The sequence below is a fragment of the Gadus chalcogrammus genome, chromosome 2 (genome assembly GCF_026213295.1).
Source record: "Gadus chalcogrammus isolate NIFS_2021 chromosome 2, NIFS_Gcha_1.0, whole genome shotgun sequence".
Taxonomy (NCBI): domain Eukaryota; kingdom Metazoa; phylum Chordata; class Actinopteri; order Gadiformes; family Gadidae; genus Gadus; species Gadus chalcogrammus.
The window spans coordinates 13,591,012-13,616,063 of record NC_079413.1 but is presented as its reverse complement, the minus strand read 5'-3'; the positions used below and the strand labels follow the sequence as shown (position 1 = coordinate 13,616,063).

The following is a 25,052-nucleotide window of genomic DNA, read 5'->3' as shown; positions in this document are numbered from 1 at the left end:
TGTTTAATTTTCATGTCAGTACTTCTAACTCAGTGGCTGTAAGTGGGTTATGATAAGGATTTCAAGTAATTTTGCAAAAATTGCCAAAAAAGCGAATTCCATACCCAACCTTTAACATACCGCAAAGAAAGGGACAACAAATGTAAATTAGCCTTGTGGCCAGGCGCATGCCGTCCATATGGACAGGTGGGGCAGCAAACTACTTACAAAAGCATGCTCCCAAAAAAATAGTTCCTCAGTAAATCATGGCTCTAAGTCTATTTTTAATAATGTGAATTTCACATTATCTGTCTATAGTTTCTGCAGGCTTTCCGAAAATGTTTGGTCTCTTGATGCCCTAAAAGACGCCTATGGTCTAGTCTGCCCCGTCATATTCTAGAACTGTTGTTGTTTTAACTCAAATTATCCCACGCGTATCTTTAGTCGTTTCTTTATCAGATGCAGATATGGCGAGTGGTGTCGCAACTTTGCTTAACAGTGTTGAGTTTCTGTTAAAAAATCACATTTGAGAGGTTACAATTGGAAGAGAAGTTAGAAATTAAAAGAATTTGTCCCCGACAGACCGTACATAAACATTATCCGACAAACAAAGGATAGGGGGGAAACTAACAACAGAACTTTCTCCCGAGCATAGCATGAAAATAAATAATGGCTGCGTGGTTGTTCAAAGAGAAACGCTGTGTTTTGATTCCCATGTCTACTTTTTTGAACAAGTGTGTGCACAGGACAATGGGATATATGGACCACGGTTGTGAGTGATGTGAAGGATATATATATATATATAAATATATATATAATACCGTAATTTATAATACAATATTATATATGTGTATAATATATACATAAACAAATTGTGGGTTTAGTCATACGCCAGTAGTTTCTGCCCTACTGAAATTTAGGGTCACCGCACGCTACTGCTTGTGGCTATAATCTGGCTCAATTATATATCGTGCATTGTCCCTGTCAAATAAACGTAAAATAAATATGTTTCCGCTATCTGACTGATAAACTTTTTTGTTGTACTTCCGTCATGTCAGAGGCTGAACAAGCCAGAGGTTTCTTCAGGGCAGCAGCTAGTTGCTACTCAAAGTTGCACTACCAAGTCGTATGAGTGAGTTGTTGTGGGGCTAGAATGGAGCCACGGGTGTGGCTGGATCTAGAGCCAATTGGCTCTGCAGTGAGAAGCCTCTCATTGATTTCCAAATATGTCAGCAGCCTTATAACCTGACCTTTAGGAGGGTTATAAGGTTACACACAGGACACAACTCACCACAAACTAAAATGATCCGACAAGGAACTGTTGCGTTTTCTCAAAGAAAGTTGTCCAATCCCGGGTTGCTTTAGACTCACTTCATTTATTATAAGTCGTCTGCATGTTTCGGCATGGTAACTGAAGCTATACGGAGGGAATTGTAGCTAAAGAATGGAACACGTGTGAGAGATAATAACTCTGGCTACTACGGGACATGGGCAAAGGCCCATGTCCCCTCGCGGGTGTCGCTGCAAATCTCTGATCTATGGGCCACGGGCAGAGGCCCGTGACCCTGCGCGCGTGTGGTTATTAATCTCTGGTCTCTTCACACTGGGCGCACAGGTAAGAGACCGCCAAGTGGGCGTGGCCTAGTGGGCGTAGCCGGGGTGACGTAATGACTTCGGCTTCTTCGTATATATAAAAGTGCTGCTATCTGTGGCTGGAGCAGCCTCCAATAAGGTATTGCTCCCCTTGTGGCTATGTATAGTATTTACGGCTTATATGTTTGGTCCTGCTTCATTTTGGTCTATGTGTGGGTAGCTTAGATTCTTAAAATACGTAACAATCCCTCCTTGGTCATCTTAGATGACCATACAATAATATTTTAAATCATAAACACCATTTACCACACCGAAAACATAGTCAAATTAGGATCAATCAACACGTGTGGAAAACTCTTGAATAGAGGAAAAAACCACAATGCGCTCATAATGCTGAGACGTCATTCACCTTGTGGGTCTCATTGGGAATACAGGTCATTATTTAACAATACAACAATGAACATAAATCTTGTTATCATACAATCACATGTCCAAACAGCACACAAACAAAACTATTCATAGAAATCCTGAGCTAATACTTTTGGTTATGTGCTATAGGCCATACAATTTTCATCATGTGCAAAAGTAAAGTAAAAATTGGTAGTCATAATACAATTTTAAAATTTCAAAATGATTGATAAGCTAACATGGATTTGGGGGGTTCAGGTGATCTTCGTGTATTGGTGCGCCGGTTCATGTGGGTGGTTTGGGCATGGATTTGGGGGGTTCAGGTGATCTTCGTGTATTGGTGCGCCGGTTCATGTGGGTGGTTTTGGGCTTGTTATTATTGCAGTCATTGTTTTTTCTGTCGCCGTCTGGCCTGTAATTCATGAACCCAAGACTCGTCCCTCCTTGTCAAGGGCTCAACTCAGAGAGGTTACTCCTACATCATGGGAGCCTTCAAACAGGTTCTCCGTCGTCGTCGTGTCAGTAACAGGTGGCCTGTAAAACAATCGCCTCAAGGAAGATCAACTGTACCATTATTAATGCAGCGATTCAGAAATAACGGGTTGCACTCGCAACCAAGCAACATTACACAATAACAAACATAGTCTGGTATGGTTGTTTTAAAATGTGTTATTCAAGTAAATCCGGGATATTGCCTTGCTTGGCGGTGGTAGTTTGTAGGCTCCGGGTGTGTCTGCATCTGGAACTTTTTGCTTCTATTGCAGAAATACAAACTCATGTACAGCAGTTAGTTGTTCAAAAACATATTTCCATGAATTCTAATTTTAATTGTTTTACAGTATCTACTTTGGTTTAATTTCACACTACATCCCTCCTTGCGCATTGCTTCAGCCATGCGCATTGAATGACAACTAAAGCTAACCACGCCGTAGTTTAACCAAGTTGCTATAACCAAAAAGATGTAAAAGGGAAATAACAATGTTGAAATGTGCATGTTCAATATCACTTCTGTGTTAACCGTATCTCATAACAGTTACCTTCATCATACTACCTGATTGTCCTACACTAACTATGTATATTGGATGACCTAATCTTCATTTATTCTACCTATTGCTCGCATTTGATGTTGCCCACACTTTGATTCACTCCTATGTACATCGCATACCACATCAAACGTGAATACGCCTTATTCTCTGCACAATATCCTATTGCGCCACTTTCTGCATACCACATCAAACGTGAATATGTCTTAGCAAAGTGAAGTAAAGTAAAACTCAGTTTTATCTTTACTTATTTTATAGCTACACATGTCCCGGACACGTTCATTACTATTTCCAAAACAGTTTTTTTAGCTACGCAGGTCCCAGACCTAACTATACCATTACATGAACAGTATTTATTATTATAATTATCTAGTTTTTTGTTGGTCAACATCAAATCGATACATTAATTCAACCTTCTGACTTACTGACCCACCCGATTTCTCCCCGTGTGAGCCCGCGAATGACAACTCTCCCGGGGCCTCCCCATGAGCCCCACCGCCACCACTCCCCGTGTGAGCCCGCGATTGTACTCTCCCGGAGCCTCCCATTGAGCTCCACCGTTACCACCTCAGAACTCTGCAGGAACGATTAGTCGATTAACGCGTGGCTCGGAGGCTCCTCAAGGAGTGCAACAATCCTACGTCTTGACACCTGGTGCAGTCGACGTGTGGCTCGGGGGCTCCCAGGAAGTGCCACAATCCTACGTCTGACACCTGGTGAATCTTGAGCTAGGTCAATCAAAACCGTCTAAACTAGGTAGAATAAAGAGTCATCCAAACTTACAACAATTATGCACATCTTGGTATTAAATATATGGTGATATTCTATAAACAAAACAAAAACTGAACCTAAGAGAAAAATTCAGAAGTTATCGTTTGAAACAAATGTTATTGTAATTGAACTACAGCAGTTGAGCTAACTCCCGCCTTGTGCACCGGTTAAAACCATTTATTAATTAAACATTATTTTAACAGTTGAACCCCGTGTCTATTTGAACCATCCTGGTTCCCTAATCAATGTGCATGACACAACCCGTGTCTATTGCACTCCTGTTTTGATACACAAAACGCATGTTGAATAGACAGAAGGGCTTAGCAACCTGAAAAACATAATGTCTGAGTGTTAGGCATTCGTTACTGCATATACTGCTATTTCCTGAAGAGAGAGAGAGAGAGAATATTAAGATCAATGCACACACACAGGTCGCGAAGGCTAAATTTACATCCTGGTTCCAACACATGGCTAGGTGTGAGGGTTTGAGGGGGTAAGGGGCAATTTAACTAACAATAGAGAGGCGAGTTGCCTTCTCAGGGGGATGGGGGGGGGGGGTCTGACTACTGGACCTGTGAAGACTGGGACAAAGGGAGTGGGGGGGTTTCACGAGCGAGAGAGAGGAAGAGGGAGAGGAAGAGGGAGAGAGAATGTAACACCGTAGTTGGGCTCCCCGCTGCTCTTGGTCTCTGCAAGACCCAAGATGGCGGACGTCTGGACAAAGGAAACCCACGTCACGAAGACGCGCCGTCTCTTTAACACCACGTGGTTACACTCTACGGCTGCGTTCTATATTAATCAAAATTGCACATTAGACTTAACTGAACCGGGAGGAATCAATCCAATTTGAACTCCTTGGCCAAGCCTCCGTTTTAATATGCAACTAAGCTAGATTAACGTTAAAAACCTGACCTTTCCTCCCCCCACCGTAAAGAGTTTGGAACTTTATGGTCGGTAATAAATATACCTTATGGTGGTCCGGCTTAACTTCGAGACATTCACCAATTACCTTATGATGTTCTCGGCTTAACTTCGACACATTCATCATATAACACAAAAACCACCTACCACGTGGTACAGACAGACACAGAGACAGAGACAGACAGACAGACATAACACACCGGGGGTCCCTTTGTGCAGGCTACCATTGCCTTATCAAACAGCCAGGAGCGCCCAGGTAAACAAAGGGATGGGGAGAGGGGGGAGAGGGTACTCGTGTGTAGGGGGCCTGGAGGGGGGGGGCGGTGGGGACTTCACGTGTGTCGGGGGTCAGGGGGGTAACGACCGGACGGTGGCTAAAACAAACTTACACCTAAATGTTCTTATAACCAATCCTATTTCAGATTTAATCTTTAAAACAATGAGTTATACTTACCTCAGACGTGCGGGCCTGTTGAAGTTGTTTTAGCGTCGCGCCCGCCGGGATTTCTCAGGACTTTCTTCCAAACGTCTCGGGTCACCAAATATGTTGCGTTTTCTCAAAGAAAGTTGTCCAATCCCGGGTTGCTTTAGACTCACTTCATTTATTATAAGTCGTCTGCATGTTTCGGCATGGTAACTGAAGCTATACGGAGGGAATTGTAGCTAAAGAATGGAACACGTGTGAGAGATAATAACTCTGGCTACTACGGGACATGGGCAAAGGCCCATGTCCCCTCGCGGGTGTCGCTGCAAATCTCTGATCTATGGGCCACGGGCAGAGGCCCGTGACCCTGCGCGCGTGTGGTTATTAATCTCTGGTCTCTTCACACTGGGCGCACAGGTAAGAGACCGCCAAGTGGGCGTGGCCTAGTGGGCGTAGCCGGGGTGACGTAATGACTTCGGCTTCTTCGTATATATAAAAGTGCTGCTATCTGTGGCTGGAGCAGCCTCCAATAAGGTATTGCTCCCCTTGTGGCTATGTATAGTATTTACGGCTTATATGTTTGGTCCTGCTTCATTTTGGTCTATGTGTGGGTAGCTTAGATTCTTAAAATACGTAACAGAACAAAGGAAAGACAAGGGCTTAAATACTAAACACAGGGCACGCAAAGAGTAACAGCATGGGGAGAAACATGCAACACACCAAAAAAAGACAAGGAAACAGACATACCATGACAGTACCCCCCCTTAAGGGTAGACTACCAGGCGACCCACGACATGCAAAAAAAAAAGAAGCCAAATAGGGTGGGTGGGGGGGAGCCAGGAGGAAAGAACCCAAAAAAATTCTGGAGGCCTGCAACGGCGAAGACCCACAGGTGGCCGGGATCGGCGAAGACGAAGGCGAGTTAGAGGGCGGGTCCCCTCTCGAGGAAGGTGAGGTAGAGGGCGGGCCCCTTCTGGAAGGTCTGGAAGGTTTGGAAGGCGAAACCCCTCGGGAAGGCAAGGTAGAGGGCAGGCCCCTTCTGGAAGGTTTAGAAGGCGGGACCCCTCTGGAAGACAAGGTAGAGGGCGGGCCCCTTCTGGAAAGTTTAGAAGGCGGGACCCCTCTGGAAGGCAAGGTAGAGGGCGGGCCCCTTCTGGAAGGTCTGGAAGGTTTGGAAGGCGGAACCCCTCTGGAAGGCAAGGTAGAGGGCGGACCCCTTCTGGAAGGTCTGGAAGTTCTGGAAGAGGGGCACCCTCGGGAAGGAGTAGGGTTCAGGAACAGGACAGGGCTCGGGGACCGGAGTCAGCTCAGGGGCTGGAGAGAAATGTGGAACCGGATGGCACACCAAACTCACCACCCCACTCTGATGGTCCATAACGCACCCTCCAACCCGGGCCTTGAAGCAACAGCGCTGCACGTACGCCCCAACACAGCCTCCAACAAAAAGAGCGTCTGCTGGATCCAATGATGGTCGGATCATTCTGTCAAGGTTAGCGGTTGGCAGGCAGGCAGGTAGGACCCAATCGCAGACAGTTCAATAAAATGATAATTTATTAATGCAAAAGGCAAGGAACACGGGTGACGCGGGGAACACCGGGAACACAGGTAACACACCGGACACAACTCACCACAAACTAAAATTATCCGACAAGGAACAAAGGAAAGACAAGGGCTTAAATACTAAACACAGGGCACGCAAAGAGTAACAGCATGGGGAGAAACAATTCGGAGATACCAAAGTAAAACATGTAACACACCAAAACAAGACAAGGAAACAGACAGACCATGACACCCTCCCTCCCTTTCCCAAAGCAGAGATAAACCGGAATTGGGAGATCTTCCCAGAAGTACAAAATAGATAATTTTTTTCAAAATTTCTTAGTGAACCTTTCAGACTGGTAAGTACACCCATTGGAATTAAATTCACTGTTTTCTATTGCAAATCAATGTGTAGCTGAGAAATGGACTGCATGAGTAGAAATATTGAAAAATTGGACCCACACAAACGTTCTCCCTTTATCATGAGGAAAATACTTATACTATACTATAATTGTTATTGTTTGTCTGTCAGTATCACCCCTTCAAATTTCATGATATTTTTCTACAGACACAGCAGGAGAATTTCTGATTCCATGGAGGAAGCTAATGGCATTCTAAACAGACTTTCTACCAATCTTCGGGGCCAAGAAACCCCGAACTCTGGCCATCTGAGTAATTGCCTGCCTACCCTGGTTTGAACTTGACCATTGTTTGCGTGTCGTGTGTTGGGTTTTTGCTCCAATCTCCATTGGAGCAGAAAAAAAGACATGGCCAGCATTTATTTGATGATGTCGAGCAGCTGCAAAGATCATCATTATCATACAGAGTATTCCTTGAAATCTTTTAAGTGTGTGGATTTACTATAAATCAAATATTTCCTTTTCTTTCCATGAGAAGATACTATTGCATTATTAAAAAAAAAGGAATATAAAGCAATTACAACTTTTTCCATTGTCCACATTGTCCATTTGTTATATATAAATTACATTATTTTATTGAAATTGAACGCAGAACGTTGAAATACTCGACAGGGTCAGCAAGGGGCACACTGTGACGCAAAACGTAGAGAAATGTATGTATGTAAGTGATGTGAAATGTCAACTGGGGCAGCTAGGGGCCGACTGTGACGCAAAACATTGAAAAGCGTTACAAAACTCCACTGTGACGCACAAAGAGAATTGTCAACTGGGGCAGATGGTGATAGTGACTGTGGTGCAATATGCTGAATAACGTTTGCCTCACACACCCACCACTGCCCGTGGTTGATGCGATCGCCACAGGCAGTAAACGGCCGTTAATGGCGCGTTTCCACAGAGTGGTGTGGTTAGGTGTGTTACGTTTTGGTGCGGTTAGGTGCATTACGGTTAGGTGCGGCTAGGTTCGGCCCTTATGGTAGGGCGGGGTTTAAGCCGGATGGCATAGTGGTGGGGTACGGTTAGGTGCGATTAGGTGCGGTAGGGTTCATTTTTCCATGCAAAAAGTAGGCGGGGTCCCAAAATAAGCATACTGAGCCGCGATTAGCCGCAATCTATTTTCCGGTACTCCTCTGTTGGGGTAGGCCTACTAACAAGAGTCACTGAGCACTTGGACACCGTGTTTTTAAATTATAACTCTGCTCCCACGCGGCCCCGGGGTGCGTTCCTGACGATCTCTGGTGCGATCGCCCAGCAGTCCAGCAAACTACAGGTCGTTAAACGTAAATTTTACTCCGCTGCAAGCTGTCACAGGGTGCGTTCCTGGCGATCTCGGGTAGCGATCGCCTCTCTCTCTCTGCCCCCCATTCTTCTAATGCCGCGTTTCCACTGCAGGGTGCAGAACGGATCGGTTCGCAATGGTGCGGTACGGGTTGCGTTTCCAGCGCCAAAAGTCGGCGTGACCCGGACTTAGCTGTACCCGTTTTGGCCTCGTTTTCAGTACTCCACCGTTGGGGTACTGAAAACGAGACGAGACGCCTGAAAGGGTCCCTGGAAATTCTAGCTACACACCCCCTCCGTTGATTGGTCGACAGAATCATCACTTCCGGGCGACGTGGGGATAAACACAAACAAACAGTAGCCTCGAGGTATTATTTTTTACAATTAACATGTCGCGTAAAACGCTTGCTTGGGCGAACAAGGAGGTGGGGACGTTCGTCTGCATTCTTGGGGCGGAAGATGTTGTTTACGATGTTTACGTAGCTGCCGCGTAGATCGACATCCGGCCTACCTAAGGCACCCAGTGCAACTTTATGTAAACATTCAATGAAAAATAAACATTCAATTTCTAGTCTTTTTTACACGTAGTAAGTTTCAATAACTCCATACCATTACATATCGACATTCAAGGAGCAAAGATGAGACGTCGCTGTGTGGTGAGAACTGATAGAAAATCGTAAACAACAACAATCGCCGGTGGGGAGAAGCCATTTTTCCATTGACTGGAAGCCTGCTTTATTTATTGTAGGTTACAAAAAATAAAGAAAATGGCGGCATTGTTGTTATCGATTTTCTATCAGTTCTCACCACACAAAGACGTCTCATCTTTGCTGCTTGAATGTCGGTATGTAATGGTATGGAGTTATTGAAACTTACTACGTGTAAAAAAGACTAGAAATTGAATGTTTATTTTTAGCCTCGAAAGTTGCACTGGGTGCCTCTAAAGAGTACTGTCGGCGGTGGAAACGCGACCTCGGAACTGAGCTGGGCTATACCGCCCCCTCCCTACCGCACCTTTGCGAACCGATCCGTTCCGCACCCTGCAGTGGAAACGCGGCATACTACGAAACAAAGCAGGCACGTAAATACACATTCCTGATTGGTCCGATTGCGAGCCACACAAGCCGTCGATTGGTCGACAGAATCGTCACATGCGTGCGACAGGGGGAAACTAAAGGCCGATTTATGCTCAGTTACGTAAGCGTAAGCGCAAGCGCAAGCGCAAGAGGCACTTGCGCGCCCTTGCGCACCCCTTGCGCACCCCTTGCGCGACTTCTCACGTCTTGCGTGCGTCGGGCGATTTTTCTAGACTTGCGTCATTTTTTACGTAAGCTTTTACGCGAGCCGCCCAGCCTGCAAGGCTGTGATTGGTCTGCTGGTCTGGTTACTACTTCCTGTCTGGAGTATCACCCGGCAGGCTCATATACAAAAGCATTAACGTGAAGTGAAGTTAACTTTGCTGCCAACACATTATGTCGTTTTAAAATGTAGAGAGATATGCACATTTATACAACCCCAATGACCAACAACTTCATCACCCCTGTTCCTCTGTCTGTTGCCATCATTCACTGTGTATGGGGAGAACACGATCTGGCACATAAACAAACCAACGACTCCCACAGACAAAGACGTCATTCTCGAGGTCGTCTTCAACGAAAAACTTTCCTCCACATATTACTCCACCAACTGTTCTGGCGGTAAATTGCTTGGCAACACGCGCAACACGCGCAACCTAAAAGGGAGCATGAATTGCTTTGAGTAAATTTTGCGCAACAACGTAACACCAACGCTGAAGCATGCAGCCGCCTTTACAAACACAGTACCCGCAACGTATTTCTGAACGGGCAAAGCTTAGTTTATTGAATAAAATGTCACGCATAAGTTTGCCGTCCTTCTTGGACGTCCTACATTGTTGCTCTTTGTTTAGTGTGTCGCGTTCTTCTTTTTCATTGAACTTATCAGCAGGCTGCACTGTGTCGGGTGCTATGATGTCACGATGCTTACGTAGCTGCCGCGGCTATCGCCATCTGGCTTAAACCCCGCCCTACCATACTGTCTTCGGTGGAAACGTGAGCCGCACCTAACCATAATGCACCTAACCGTAATGCCCCTACCCGCACCAAACGTACCACACCTAACCACACCACTTGGTGGAAACGCGCCATTAGGGACATTTCCGGGATACATGGGATCAAGTTTGCAACGCGGATTTCTTTCCAGCTCTAGCTACGTTATATCCCATACAACCTACACAGCATCAAACAGCATAGAAAGTACATTTTTTGGCCTTACCCAAAGAAAGTGCATCGGCCTGGTATCTCACTCACTCTTCTGGCATAACTGCCTTAAAAATAGTAACACAACACAATGAACTAATATGAGACACTATAAGAACAAGCAAACTGCATGCATTTAATGTACCTCAATTTTATTATTGTAAATAATGTAAAACTGCCCATAAAATTAAGTTATTGAAAACAAGATCAAAAAATGTCATTGTTGAGCCTACAACACAAAAATAAATATGACAGAATAGTTTTCTCTACATTATGCAACGTCTCAAAAGAGAACAAATTTACCCATAGGGTTTACAGCTAAATGTTAATAAAAAATCAAGGCCAGGAAGCTCTAAAAGATGATACATCTAAAACACAAAATTCTGAATACAGAGCCAAAAGGCCCAAATAATTCATTTATAATAAATGCACTTTTATAACTTTCTGCAAAGCTTCTGTTTCCTCATTTCTCATTTCCCACAGGTCAATAATTGACTCCAACAGGCAAGCAAGAATAAGCATTGAGGGGGAAAAGTCAGGAAAATAAGCTTGGTAATCTCAGTAAAAAACTGTTACAGTTTACTTTAAAAGGGATGTCTGGGGCCCCCTGCTTGAGCTGCTCCCCCCGCGACCCGACCCCGGATAAGCGGACGAAAATGAGATGAGAGTTTACTTTAGAGATTTTTCCAAACCACGTGGATACTCATCTGTCATAAACATGTCTCACAGTGAAGCAATGGCGCAGCGAGGAACTCATCAGTGAGATTGCTCAATCTCAAAACACTGTGCTTCTTGTGTTTGATTCAACCAGGACAAATGCTGTGCTTCAAGTTTCTCCAAATAATCAAGCTTGTGACGCGGATTTCTTTCCAGCTCTACCTACGTTATATCCCATAAATAAGCCTACACAACATACACAGCATCAAACAGCATAGAAAATACAGTTGTGCAAAAAACTGTTGGGAGAGTTCAATCACAAAGCCTCATAAACAAATAAATACAAAAAGTATTCAAATAACAAGCAAAATACAGATAAATACATAATAAATACTATTCATAAATAAGAAATATATATTATCTTTGTTGTCATGTGTCTATGTCAAGCACATGTTAATAATAAAAAAGATTGAATAAATAAATAAACAGCATTGTGGGGAAAGGACAGGGAGGGAAATGGAAGGATGAGTTAGTATAGAGCATGAGAGAGAGTGAATGGTTGAAGAGGTTTAGTAATATCCGATCATCTTTGTTCTTGTGGTCTGTAGACGCTGATGTTTCTCATGCTGCGAACGATGTCCTGGCAGAAGGCCCGCAGCTGGGTCAAGGTTAGGTGAGTGGCCACCTGCAACTCATAGTCACCGTGGAGATGAGCGGCGATGTCGGGACTCTGGTACGGCTCGTCGCTACTCCACCTGCCAAGCTCTTGCATCTACAAAACAAACACACGTGGGTTCAGACACAAACACAAACATTTTCGTAAGTGCAAATGCAAATGTATGTGAGTGCTGTACGTAATGTGTGGTTTTGCATGCAAGTACGTGTAGTTCATTGTATTAAACTTGCAGATGCAAATTTAAATGAAAGTGTAAGTGTGGTTGGGTGGGTGAAATCGTTTGGGTGCATGCATGCATCAATTTTTGTTGTGTGTTTGTGCATGACAGGTGCATGTTTGCACATGCAGGGCCATAGCCAGGCTTGGGGGGGTGCTGCTGTGCGTGTGTGTGTGTGTGTGTGTGTGTGTGTGTGTGTGTGTGTGTGTGTGTGTGTGTGTGTGTGTGTGTGTGTGTGTGTGTGTGTGTGTGTGTGTGTGTGTGTGTGTGTGTGTGTGTGTGTGTGTGTGTGTGTGTGTGTGTGTGTGTGTGTGTGTGTGTGCGTGCGTGTGTGCGTGTGTGTGTGTGTGTGTGTGCGTGCTGCTTTTACCTTGTTGATCTGAGTGAGGAGGTCTCGTAGGTCGGCTCTGAGGTCGTCCAGCCCCTCTAGACGGGCAGCCAGAGCTCCCAGCAGGTCCTGTTGCAGCTTGATCCCCACTGACATGCGGCTTAAGCTGTTCTCCTGCGGTGAGCAAAATGTCTCTTGTTAAAAAAAGTTGTTAACATTACTGCCATTACCTTTTTCATTAATTTACACTAAATTCATGAATTGCTCGATCTTTAAAGGTCCCATGACATGCTATTTTATGTATTCTTTAATATAGGTATTAGTGGGCAACTAACACAGTATTCAAAGACGTTCCCGAAATTCAGCCGTGGTGCAGAGTTGCAGCTACTCCGAGCCAGTCGCACATTGAGCTTCCCCCAAATGCGCTGTTTTGGTGTCTGTAGCTATAATGCAAATGAGGAGGAGCGAGGCGGGTCAAGGAGGAGGGTGGGGGTGTGGCCCTGAGCAGCTTGCAGCCACGGTACCGTGCGCTCTGTTTACAGTGTATGTATCGCAATGGCGAGGCGCACACAGCCTTTAGCCGTGTTCTGTAAATATTCTAGAACACACAGGAGTCCTGGAGCTCTATATCTAAATATTATCATATAGCCTACATAGATATCTATATCATATAATATATATTATCACGGCCAAAAGCTATGTGAGCCGATATTATGAATCTCAAATGACCGCGTTGGGTTCTCCGACGTTTCCTGGTTCTTCCTCGTCCACATCAATGTGAAGTAGACTGAACCGCGCCAAGGAGGGGAAAAAGGGATTGTTGCCGGGCAGCGCTTAGGCACCTCCGCCTCCGGCGGTGGTCCCTCGGCAGCGGGAAGCGGGGCTCAAGCGGGAGACATTCGCCGCCATAATCCCTTTCTCCCCCATGTCGTGGTTCATGTTCTTGAGGGAGTCAAAGCCAAAGTTCCTTCCCCCCAATTCATTCTCAACCTTGGCTGAGATAACCCCCACTACGAGTCTCGTTATAGAAATACCAGAGACGAGAGTCCGACGTGTTATGCGCCATAACACCAAAAGCAGAACGCTTATCCGCTTATACGCGACGTCTCTGGTTCTTCCACTTTCACATCAATCTGAAGTAGTCTGAACCGCGCTCTGCCTGCTGGCGGCTGCCCGCTGCCGGGCGGTGGTGCTTCATGGCGATGGTGCCTCGCGGCAACCGGCGGAATGTCGCAGTTCATATACTTCAGCGAGTCAAAGCCAAAGTTCCTTTCCCCCAATTCCTTCTCAACCATGGCTCAGATAACCCCCACTACAGTCTTGTTGTGGAAATACAAGAGACATCAAAGAACCGACAAGAAACACTTGCGTTACAGTGTATGCATTTACACACACACATGTGGCGCTCGCACGGTCGTGTCTCATTGGCGGGCCAACGTCTCTGGGCGGGCCAGGCAGAGTAAGGGGAGGAGCTTAGATGCTTTGTGACGACATACCTAAAGACATTCCAAATCAGCGCGCTTGAGCCTCAGTTTTTTCAAAGGCGTGTTTTACACCAAACGCAAGTTTTAGCCACTGGGGGACCATCGGCAGGCTAGGGGAACTCATATTTATGTTAGAAAACCTCCTAAAGTGAGATTTTCATGTCATGGGACCTTTAAGTAGCATAGAAAGCATAGACATTGTTTTGATTTTCCCTACATTTCCATCCTGGGTTTTTCGATCTATTTGTTTTTTCTATGCTGTCATTCCTATCAGTATCACTTATCCGAGCTCCACCTAAACTTTCTAATATATGTTTGCCAACTTTTTGACTTAGTATAAATCATCACTTTCATTCAGTGATTAAGTAAATTCCTAAGAAGTGAAGTCAAATTGTGTATTTACAGTGTAGTAGCCTAGAACCATGTCTATTTCTATATTATTACAATAATAATATCATACCAAATTGTAATATTTTAGTAGCAACACCTTACAATGAGCATATATACATATTATGAATAGAAGAAATCTATGATAAAATTATAAAGCTATAAAATCAATAGAACCAATTAAACGCAAGGCATAACTTTTCAATGTGACAACAATTGTAAGTTTATTTTTTATAAGAAATATCTAAAAAGTAGGGTATGACCATTCTTAAGATATATTTTTGTATTTTAATTAACTTTCTTTATAAATCCAAGAAAGGTTAATAAAAAAGGCAATTACGAACCTTTTTATTCTGAGATAAGATACTATTGTGAAACAGGCCCCTTTCCTTAATGTTTTTAAGAAAATAATGTTAACTAATGGTAACTTTAAGGTCTTTTAAAGCTGAAGGATTCTGTTATGGTTGAAAAAACAATTGAAGGTCTGTCTGTCTGTCTGTCTGTCTGTCTGTCTGTCTGTCTGTCTGTCTGTCTGTCTGTCTGTCTGTCTGTCTGCCTGCCTGCCTGCCTGCCTGCCTGTCTGTCTGTCTGTCTGTCTGTCTGTCTGTCTGTCTGTCTGCCTGCCTGCCTGCCTGCCTGCCTGCCTGCCTGCCTGTCTGTCTGTCTGTCTGTCTGTCTGTCTGTCTGTCTGTCTGTCCCTCTCTCTCTCTCTGACGGACATTTCGAAATACTAACCAGAGTAAAATGAGCCGACAGGGGCATGAGAGCCGGGGGGGTGGGGATGCCCAGGGTCAATACCATCCTCTGCAGCATGGGCCCCTGGCTGGAGGGCTCCAGGATGAGACCCTACAAAGCCACACACTCTGGTTACACAGCTGAACAGAGCAGCACGATATACAAATGCACAGTAGTTGATCAAGGTTGTGGTTGGTGCACAGTTCTGTCTTTTAGCCCTTTTATCCAAAGCGACGTATTGGGAATTCAGTTCCTTTCCGCAACGAGGCTAAAATTATCCCTGGTTTGTCGACTGTGGATGCTGGAGATCAGAGCCCGAACAGTTTGGCTGGCAATTGAACATACTAGCATCCACTAAACTCTTGACTTTCTCATAACTAATGTTCCTGGTTGGGATGCAGGGGCACATGCCGCACATATTTATGTCATTTTAATCAAAGCATGGCACAGTTGGGCAGTGTTTAAGGAATACACGTGCCTGGACTTGCAGCCACAAGTATGCCTACTCGTTTGAGTTCCAGAAAACATGATTTTGAAGCTGTTGGCTGGAAATAGCTTTTAGGAAAGAAAATCACGCCTATCGCTATTCTCTTCTGTTTCAGTCCCTTCAGAATGCACTGTTTCTGGGGTCTGTAGCTTCAATGCAAATGAGCTGCTGCCCATTGACCAATGAGCTGTCAGAATGAACCACAGCATGGAGGAGAAAGGATTGTTGCCGTTTGCAACCTATATCTAATATCACGCCAAAAGCTATGTGTGCCTCGGGTAATATTATTAATCATAAAGACTGCGTCTGTCATCTCTGGTACTTCCACAACAAGTAAAGACTAGTAGTGGGGGATATCTCGGCCATGGTTGAGAAGAATTGGGGGAAAGGAACTTTGGCCTGGACTCTCTGAAGTCCATGAACCGTGACATGGAGGAGAAGGGATTGTACTCCGGGAGCTGAGCTGCAGGACTGCCGCCGAGCTCCCCGCGCCGTAGCTGCTGGACTGCCACCCCGGCCACCATCAAAGCCGTTTGGCCGCCGCGGAAGCTTCGGCGGCAATCCGGCAGCTCCGGCAGTGTACTCCGGGAGCTGAACTGCCGCCGATGCTTTCTGGCTGCTCCGGCGGGTGTACTCCGGGAGTTAAACTGCCGCTTAAGTTTCGGCAGCAGGTCAGCAGGGGTAGCTCGGCGGCAGTCTGGCAGCTCAGCTCCTTGAGTGCAATCCCTTTCTCCTCCATGTCTCCTCCTCCGGACTCCGGCAACTCCGGCGTGGGGAGCTCGGCGGCAATGTGGCAGAGAAAGGGATTGTAGTCCCGGAGCTGAGCTGCCGGGCTGCCGTCGAGTTCCCCCCGCCGGAGCTGCTCATCCGCTGGTCCAAAAAATCTTAGCTATGCTCTGATTGGAGCGGAGTGGGGAAGTGGGAGGTAATATTCAACTGTGCCCCCTTCCTACGTATGAGGGGGCGCCGAAACTGACTCGCTCGTTTGGTAACTGTAGGCTTTCAGAAATGCATACCTCACTCAAAAAATCATGTACAGACTTTTTTCAAATTTTTCAAACAACACCCCAAATCCCAGGAAAAATTTTGTTTTAATTATATGTCCCCTTTAAGCTCAACATTTATTTAAACATTTCTAATTACCTGCTTGTTTTTTTACATAATACGATTTTGAGGTGAATACCACGCGTCTATTCCGTTAAATGACTGCTAATTCCTCATTCAAAAAAGTTTTAGTCTAAACTTACCGTACTGTGAATGGTGTTCTTGTGCACGACAGGTATGTCCTCAAGGATCTTCTCTACTAAAGTATTTGAGCGTACAACTGCCAGTTTAAACTCCGGATCAGCAAGGGTGAGTCGACTGTCTTGTAATGGTGCAGACAGGACCAACAAAGCCAGACAGCATTGCAGGGCTAAAACTGCGCAGAAGGAAATAAAGTTACCAACATAGTTTTAACCGCGAGGTTACACTAGGTTCTGCACAAGATCATAGAACTCTCTAGAATGAACTTCGAGCGCCCACGGTACGCGTAAAAAGGGCGCAATTTTTCGCACATAACCTGTCAGACACCAAAAGTTGTTTACGTCTCATTGCAACAACGGGTTAAGATCGTTTTGCACGCATTTGTGACGCATTTGCAATCACAAATATAAAAATAACAAAAATGCCAATCATGCAGCATTTCAAATACAAAGTATCAGCAAATGGTACACCGCATTTTTTATAAAGCGCAAAATAGACGTATACACTCATAGGAAAGACCTTAAATGATTGCAAATGCACAAAGGGATATTCACTTACAATGAAGAAGGTTCATTCCGTGTCAGTTGGTTGTAATAGCCTATACCTTCGTTATCACCACGGCTAACAATAAGTGTCTTGTCTTCCATTTGCTTAACAGATGTACTATTTATGTTGAAATATTCAGGACATGGGATTTCCCCACTGACGGCGATCATGTATTATGAAGAAGGATTAATAAGCCTAGTTGGAGTAAAGTGGATGACTCCTCGGTGACGAAGTGGGAACGGCATGCGTCAAAAGAGTGAAGTAAGGGGATGAAATGCATAAGGCTTATCTAGAGGCCATTCAACAATTACATTTTAACCAATTAATATAAAATCAAGGTCCAATGTAGCCTACTAAGATTTAGTTTTTTAGATGATTAATCGAATCGATGCGATTAACTAAATAAAATATTGTGGATTGATTTCAATTAATATAATCGTCATATTACAATTATAACGGGTGTCTGTCTGTCTGTCTGTCTGTCTGTCTGTCTGTCTGTCTGTCTGTCTGTCTGTCTGTCTGTCTGTCTGTCTGTCTGTCTGTCTGTCTGTCTGTCTGTCTGTCTGTCTGTCTCTCTGTCTGTCTGTCTGTCTGTCTGTCTGTGTGTGTGTGTGTGTGTGTGTGTGTGTGTGTGTGTGTGTGTGTGTGTGTGTGTGTGTGTGTGTGTGTATGCGTGCGTGTGTGAGCGCGCGCGTGTGTGTGTGTGTGTGTGTGTGTGTGTGTGTGTGTGTGTGTGTGTGTGTGTGTGTGTGTGCGTGGGTGTATTTAATTATAGAATTGTCTACATCCTTTTAAGAAGTCTTGTATCTTGCGCAAAGACAAGGAAAATTACGAAGACATTCCATTTAGACATTCCCTAGACTAGAGAATGTCTAATAGGAAGACGTACACGAGCTCTGGCTCCACTACCGGTTAGGTAATCTGTATCCAAAATTCCCACGATTAGTTTCACCCCACCCCGCCGAAATACGACGAACGTTTCCGGTAGTACCAGACGTGACAGGTTCTCCTCAACGGAAGAAGTAGGCATAAAATAATCATATAAGGCATATGGTTGTAGTCATTAAAGACATTTGAAGAACGCTCCATAAAACCCAATCCCCTTCCACCCACATGCGAATCCTGCATGCTGACTCACAGGTAAATAGACTATAAAATCCTCACTCAAAGTTATTACTGGGGTAACAACATGTAATGAGGGTTCATTATAATCATTATTAACATGAGTTAATGCATGTATAAGTTAACTAACAACAGTCAATAGTGAACTAAAGGTAGGCTATAGTAAAAAGTGCTGCAAGAAGCGGTCAACTATTGCTATTCTTAGGCTTTATAAGGTGAGTGCTGCAAGCAGCTCTCAACTATTGTTATTCTTAGGCCTTCTTCTTTCTTTCTTTCTTTCTTTCTTTCTTTCTTTCTTTCTTTCTTTCTTTCTTTCTTTCTTTCTTTCTTTCTTTCTTTCTTTCGTTCTTTCTTTCTTTCTTTCTTTCTTTCTTTCTTTCTTTCTTTCTTTCTTTCTTTCTTTCTTTCTTTCTTTCTTTCTTTCTTTCTTTCTTTCTTTCTTTCTTTCTTTCTTTCTTTCTTTCTTTCTTTCTTTCTTTCTTTCTTTCTTTCTTTCTTTCTTTCTTTCTTTCAGCTAGAGACTCCATTCTACTTTTAAAATGTTAATATTACCTTGGAATCGTGCGTGTGTCAGTTATTGTGCTACAACTTTGCTACAACAACAGCTACAGCTAACAATAAATAATATAATTTTAAGGAATAAATGGGTTTTCCAGCGTGAATTGTGCGTAGCTGAATTGGGCGGGCCTACGTTACTGTATTTGGACATCGGCCATAATGTTCATGTTAATTAATGTAGTTCATGTTTACCAAGGTATTAATTCATAAATTATTTAATGCATAGTGTTAATGGTTAATTAATGTATCCTTGTGATAAAGATGTAGCCTACCACTGGGTATACAATATTACAATATTGTCCACATTAACGCCATTAAGGAAGGAGAAGGGTGAATTGTAATTCCACATGATTCATTCATCTTACAACCAATTGTAGAAATTACTCATATTGAAAGGTGAAAGCCTTAGCGTAAATCTTCCATTCTTCAGAAATAAGAGCGTTCAGGGAACACCCATCAGAATTGCTTAGGCTATGACATCACACCGGAAAAACAGATAGTTCGCTAGACCAGAGTGATAGATATAACCGAGTGGCGACACTTCCATTGGACTCTCGTTTTTTGCATGTTTTTTTGCAGCCTACTTCCTTCATGATTAATTTCCATTGCTGGCCGTCGACTAACTTCCGAGGTAAGCGCTTTAAATAGCTACCTCTTTTGAATTGTCAACTGTCTATATTGTATCAGAGGCCCTTTATGATGCATATAGGCCTACTGATATTTATTTGTATATGCAAAAGCGTAATTATATTTTTATCTTTGTAGACGACCGATTACCTGCTAGTTTGTTAGATTGACTTCGCCATCTGTGAAGGTATCTCCGGGGTAAATTTATTAAATTGCTACCTTTTTTGAATTGTCAACTCTCTGTTACAGGGACGGCTGGTATAAATGGGCTAACACTGTGCTGAGTTACCGTGGTGAAGTTAGTATGATGTTGGATATTCGACAGATATTCGGCCATTCATTTCCTATGGGAAATAGCTTTTTGCTCAATAGCTTCCGAGTTATGGGACCCAGACACCCCAGACCAATATAGACCTGTACTACTATATGGTACTAACAACACACACCTCACTAAAAATTAATATTTTGCACCTCCTATTTTATTTAAACATTTTAAGAATCCCATTAATTTCCTATGGGAAATTGCTTTTTGCTCAATAGCTTCCGAGTTATTGGACCCAGAGGCCCCAGACCAATGTAGACCTGTCCTACTATGTGGTACTAACAACACACACCTCACTAAAAATTAATATTTTGCACCGCCTATTTTATTTAAATATTTTAAGAATCCCATTAATTTCCTATGGGAAATTGCTTTTTGCTCAATAGCTTCCGAGTTATGGGACCCAGACACCCCAGACCAATGTAGACCTGTCCTACTATATGGTAATAACAACACACACCTCACTAACAATAAATATTTGGCACCTCCTATTTTATTTGAATTTTTTAAAAATCCCATTCATTTCCTATGGAAAACGGCTTTTTACTCAATAGCTTCCGAGTTATGGGACCCAGAAACCCTTGTTCCCAGGCTCTGTTTCTGACAAGGCCATTACAATGCAGTCAGGCCTACTTGAGCACCTGGAGGCTGGTGATATGGTCCTGGCAGACAAGGGGTTCTTGATATCTGACATTGTGCCAGATGGTGTCTCTGTAAATATCCCTCCCTTTCTGAATAATGGAAAATTCACAGAGAGTGAGGTGAGGGCAACCAGGGAAGTGGCACGTAATCGCGTCCATGTTGAAAGGGCCAATGCTCGCATAAAGTATTTTAGAATCCTCCAAATGATCCCCTCCCACCTAAGGAGTTCCGCCAACGTGCTTGTACAGCTGTGCTGCGAGTTGGTCAACCTTCAAAATCCCTTAATTAAGGAAATCAGCAGCACCCTTTCTGTTAACTAATTGATTAGTAGCATGAAAGGCGCTCAGTGAGCTAGTTTATTTCCTTTGGAGCCAGGTGTGTCACCTGCCGCTATTCTGAATGTAATTAGTGTACACGGACCAGGTGGGGTGTTGCACCTAGTGAATCAGAATGTTACGATAAGGAAGGACGTGTTTACACTAATTACATCCAGAATAGCAGCAGGTTCAAACATGCCTGGCTCCACAGGAAACAAACAAGCCCATCGAGAGCCTTTGGTGCAACTATTCAATTGGTCCCCTTCCCCTGCAAATAAATGTTTTTCTATGACAAACAAATGTAGTCTGACTGAATTGCTAACTCACACCTTGGTAACTTTATGTTACATTTAGTTGGTATAACGTAATGTAAATGTTAATAACTCTTTCACATATTCCAAAATATTTTAGTTTACGACACCTAGTTTTTACCTGGATCATTGGCTTCCCTGATTACAGGTACTGACAGGAAACGCGACGTGAACGCTGATCCACTGTCTCCCAAAATGAACTGAACAAAATAACTGATTGAATATAAAAACAACTATTTACATATTATTTACAGATTCAGTCCTCTCTACTGATCAACACTGGGAGGATGTGCTGCTGGTAGAACTCCTCCAGAACTACGAGGTTTGGTCCCCACGCAGGGTCTTTGGGGATTGGGATGACCAATGCCTCCTTCGGGGTCCACACCACAAAGTAGGACAGGTCCCGATCAGTTAGGTGGAGCTGACCTTGGACCTGGTGCCAGTACGCATGGGTTTTCTTGAGGGCATAACCCTGCCCCTCCACAAACATACAAAAAGATGGGACCTCGACAGCCTCAGCGATGGTGGAGTTGCGCTGGCTGTACGGGCACTTCACCTCAAGCAGGGCTGATGGTCCAACAAAACCGTCAGGTGACGCTCCCAGGATGCCTGATTTGCTCACAGAGAGTCCACAGTCAAGCACCTCCACCTGACAAGCCTGTTGAAAGGCTTTCACCCCCTCTTGCTCATTCATAACCCCCCAGTTCACAGAGAGCACACCATCCAAATTCTGTCCCCCAAGCAGCCTCTTCATGAGGGATGCACAGGTAGAAGCAGACCACCGTGAAAGAACAGCTCCAAAATTGCTCGCTGTTAATCGTCCCTGTCTGTGCCGCTGCCATTGAGGATTTGTCCGTTGCCCCACGGTGGCTGTCTGGATGGCCAGACGTTGCTCCTCAGTGAGCTCCAATGCAGCAACGAGACTCTCTAGCCCCTGACCTTTGAACTCCCTCACCAGCTCAGGCACAGTGGGAAGAGCCTGATGCTGGGGCTGGGGCTCTGGCTCTGGTGACAACAGCCATGCCATCCCGCACTACGTACCCTGGAGCGCTGACCTGAACCAGGCCACATCCTCCATGCTGATATCTCTGGCCAGAGGATTGTAGGTGTCCTCCACCTGGGGGTACAGCTCTGACAACGGCAGTGTGACTTTGGGGGTGGAAGTCTTCTTCCACTGACACTCAACGTCGGTCACGCTGAGCTCCCGCATTGCAAAAATAGCAATTGTTGCTGCATGGCTGCATTTAAAAAACCCCAATGGGCATTCACAAGAGGACCTCAAAATGCTGCCATCGTCACGCAGGGAGATCTGTTAAAACAAAACGATTGGCTATATTTACCCTTGGTGCATACAATCTTATCTAGCTTAATTTACACTACACTACAGCACTTGCAATTGGCTAGCTAGCAGGCTACTTAGCTAATGGAGTCCTAGCACTTTGAGATTATTTTTATGAAAAGTGCTTTACAAATAAAATGTATTATTATTATTATTATTATTACTCACCGATGCCTTGTAACGCCGCTCCCTGCGACTGGCGTGGACAAGACCGACAATCTCCCCATCGGCATAAATAAAACTCTCCACATGCCCCGACTTATAGTGGTTTTCACCTCTTTCTATGCTTTTATCCTTGCCTTGAAAAAAAGTGGTGAAGTGGAGCAGAGAGATCTCTGTGCCGACTTCCAAGTGCGGGTGTGGTGACGTATATCATATGCGTCGAGAGCAGCGAAGAGCTGTAGTTCACAAAGCGGCTTCACATAAAACCTACAATTATCAAACTTCTTCACGAACATTTTTAGTTTTCTTTGCATGAAAAATTATCCTTTAAATCCACAAACAACATATGTGTAATCCAGGGCATATAAAGACTGGGACCAGAAAATAATTATTTTCTCTCCATTGACTCCCATTCATATTTTTCGATCTCATAGGTCCCATGAGCCCTACCGGAAGGGGCGTGACTTCGCCACTCCATAGACCTGGGGTCTCTTTTATATCAAAGGGGGTCTCATAGGACACTTATTAACAACTTCGGGGCTCCAGCCCTACGGTTAAGGCTTACACAGCATCATCAAATGCGCAATTGAAACGCATTGGCAACAAGCCGTTGCTAGAAATGTGTCTAAATTAGTTGACAAGTGATACAAACTTGTCCATTAGACTTTCAACCAGGGTGCAACTTGGGGTTACTCTGTGAAAATTGTGACTCTCTGGGAAAAAGCCGGCCGTAAAAAAAACAAGTGACATAAGGCATTACTCCACACATGGTAGTAAAGTAACGTAATGAAGTAACTTCCCCAATGCTGGTGACATACCACTTAAACCTAAGTGTCCTACCAAGTGACAAAGTCATGTACATGAATAAATCATTAATTGTTTTTGCAATTCAACAGACCAAAATAAGTTAAAGGAAGTCAAGAAAAGGCAATGGCTGTGTGTTTTATGCCGATGACAAGGTTGAGGAAAATTTTGCCTCGTCCAAGTGCCAGGTTTTGTTTAGAAATGTGATTAAAAAAAACAAAAAAACTTAAAAGGTGTGTTTACATCAGAAAATGTGGAAAGCATGAATGGGGAGGGGAGACACACACACACACACACACACACACACACACACACACACACACACACACACACACATTTCCATTTCATCTATTCTCTCTGGTTACAGCCATATACACTTTCATATTGGATCCCTTCCACTTACTCTAACCCTAGGCTATACCGTAATGATTGAAGATCAATGCCTGATTATCAAAAGATTCTGTTGAGTGTAAAACACAACAGCTGCGTTGATTGAGAATCGCTTTGCACCAATACTGTGCATAGTCTCATTCATTGCCATGGATTGCAAGAAGGAAATATTACAGAAAGGTCTGAAGCTAAAATATAATTTGCAAGTTCACATAATGAAGTGGGAAAACAAATGAAGGTGTGTTTGATTAGTATATCATGAATGGAATTCTTAAAATATTTAAAGAAAATAGGAGGTGCAAAATCTTAATTTTTAAGGAGGTGTGTGTTGTTATTACGACATAGTAGGACAAGTCTACATTGGTATGGGGCCTCTGGGTCCCATAACTCGGAAGCTATTGAGCAAAAAGCCGTTTTCCATAGGAAATTAATGGGATTTTTAAAGAATTCAAATAAAATAGGAGGTGCCAAATATATTTTTTTACCGAGGTGTGTGTTGTTAGTACCATATAGTAGGACAGGTCCACATTGGTCTGGGGCCTCATGGTCCCATAACTCGGAAGCTATTGAGCAAAAAGCCGTTTTCCACAGGAAATGAATGGGATTTTTAAAAAAATTAAATAAAATTGGAGGTGCAAAATCCTAATTGTTAGTGAGGTGTGTGTTGTTACTACCACATAGTCGGACAGGTCTACATTGGTCTGGGGTGTCTGGGTCCAATAACTCAGAAGCTATTGAGCAAAAAGCAATTTACCATAGGAAATGAATGGGATTCTTAAAATATTTAAATAAAATAGGAGGGGCAAAATATTAATTTTTAGTGAGGTGTGTGTTGTTAGTACCACATAGTAGGACAGGTCAACATTGGTCTGGGGCCTCTGGGTCCCATAACACGGAAGCTATTGAGCAAAAAGCAATTTATCATAGGAAATGAAAGGGGTTCTTAAAATATTTAAATAAAATAGGAGGTGCAAAATAATAATTTTTAGTGAGGTGTGTGTTGTTAGTACCACATAGTAGGACAGGTCAACAACGGTCTGGGGCCTCT

At 43.9% G+C, this 25,052-nt stretch overlaps 1 protein-coding gene across 1 annotated transcript; it reads right to left on the bottom strand.

The window, feature by feature from the left end:
• Positions 1–11,824: 11,824 nt before the first annotated feature.
• On the bottom strand, positions 11,825–17,551 carry LOC130401909 (uncharacterized). Its single transcript, XM_056605939.1, has 5 exons — positions 17,423–17,551; positions 16,867–17,039; positions 15,133–15,243; positions 12,569–12,700; positions 11,825–12,077 (listed from the first exon to the last, which is right to left on the bottom strand). Exons 1-5 carry the CDS (start codon positions 17,436–17,438, stop codon positions 11,889–11,891), a joined length of 621 nt encoding a protein of 206 aa, XP_056461914.1. The 5' UTR covers positions 17,439–17,551; the 3' UTR covers positions 11,825–11,888.
• Between the last annotated feature and the right edge of the window lie 7,501 nt (positions 17,552–25,052).

Coding starts and splice junctions, on each gene's coding strand:
- LOC130401909 (XM_056605939.1), bottom strand. Junction 12,701..15,132: donor TGTCGGCTCATTTTACTCTG/GTTAGTATTTCG, acceptor TGCTCACCGCAG/GAGAACAGCTTAAGCCGCAT. Junction 12,078..12,568: donor TCCTCACTCAGATCAACAAG/GTAAAAGCAGCA, acceptor TTTGTTTTGTAG/ATGCAAGAGCTTGGCAGGTG.